The sequence below is a fragment of the Sceloporus undulatus genome, chromosome 9 (genome assembly GCF_019175285.1).
Source record: "Sceloporus undulatus isolate JIND9_A2432 ecotype Alabama chromosome 9, SceUnd_v1.1, whole genome shotgun sequence".
NCBI classification, from domain to species: domain Eukaryota; kingdom Metazoa; phylum Chordata; class Lepidosauria; order Squamata; family Phrynosomatidae; genus Sceloporus; species Sceloporus undulatus.
In genome coordinates, this window is record NC_056530.1 from 31,040,867 (window position 1) to 31,042,080 (window position 1,214).

Genomic DNA, 1,214 nt, shown 5'->3' on the forward strand with positions numbered 1-1,214 from the left:
ATAATAAATTATTAACAATAGTTAAATATTAATAAATAATCAATATAAAATATATTAATATTTATAAATAAATAAATTTATATTCTTAAATTTATACTTAAAAAGTATGAAACGTATGTAATATATATCTTATTTTATTCTTATTTTTTAAAAGGGGGAGTGGAGTAGTAACTTGTTTTGCGGCTTGCTTTTCCAGTCTGCGCAGTGCGCATGCGCGAGCGGAGGAGGCGGGGGGCTGCATGCGAGAGAGCGAGCGGGGGGGCGTGGCTTGCGCGTGCGCGTCGAGCGTGGCGCCTGCGCGGTGAGGAGTACGCCGGCGCATGCGCAGCGTGGCGCCTCCTTCCCCTCGGCGGCGTTGCTTGTGCGACCGAAGGGGAGGCAAAATGGCGGCCGGAGGCGGCGGCAAGGCCTCCTCCTCCTCTTCGTCCTCCTCCTCCTCCTCGTCCTCCTCTTCCTCGTCGTCTTCTGTCGCGGCGGCGGCTGCGGCTGCGTTGGGTCCTTCGTCGTCCTCGTCGTCGGCGCCTTCGTCCTCGGGCGCCCTGGAGTCGTCTCTGGACAGGAAGCTGCAGGGGGTGAGCAACACGATGGAGTCGATCCAGGGCCTGTCTTCGTGGTGCCTGGAGAACCGGCGCCACCACGCCACCATCGTCCAGCACTGGATCAAGTGGATGCGGAGATGTGAGTCAGTCCCGGGCGGGCGGAGGGTGGGTTGCCTTCCCTGGCAGTGGCTTCGAGGCCAATGGCGGAGGGCCTGAGGACCATGCCTTCGGAGGAAAGACTTAGGGTCCCAAGAGAGGGGGGCCTGTGTCTGTGTTGCCTTCCCTGGCAGGGAGGCCTAGTGGGCGGGGAGGGGGGTTAGGGGTGCTCTGATGGGGAGTTCCTGCATGGCAGAAGGGGGTTGGGCTCCATGGTGCTGTGGTCTCTTGGGGAGGACGACAGGCATCCATGGGTCTCTATGGGGAAGCTCTTCGCAGACAGGGATCCAGGGGAAGGGTTCATTTTTTGGGGGGTGTATTGGTTTAGCCTTACCTGAGAGTGATGCTTGGAGGTGGGTTCTTATGGAGGGGGAGTGGTGGGGATAGGGGTCCCTCTGGGGAAGGCCCTCGCAGCCAGGGACCCAGTGGAAGGGAAAGGGGTGTGCATGCAGCTCTGTGTGTGTCTGTGTTTTGCATTGCCTAGTGGGCAGGTGGGCTTGTGAAGAGAGGGAGGGAGGG

The 1,214-nt window shown here is 57.6% G+C and overlaps 1 protein-coding gene across 1 annotated transcript in view; it reads left to right on the forward strand.

Moving 5' to 3' along the window:
• The first annotated feature begins 323 nt into the window (after positions 1–323).
• RPRD2 (regulation of nuclear pre-mRNA domain containing 2) overlaps positions 324–1,214 on the forward strand; it is a 206,048-nt gene continuing 205,157 nt past the window's right edge. The window contains 1 exon segment of the mRNA XM_042441214.1: positions 324–678. Coding sequence (XP_042297148.1) covers positions 384–678 — 295 coding nt within the window. The 5' untranslated portion in view covers positions 324–383.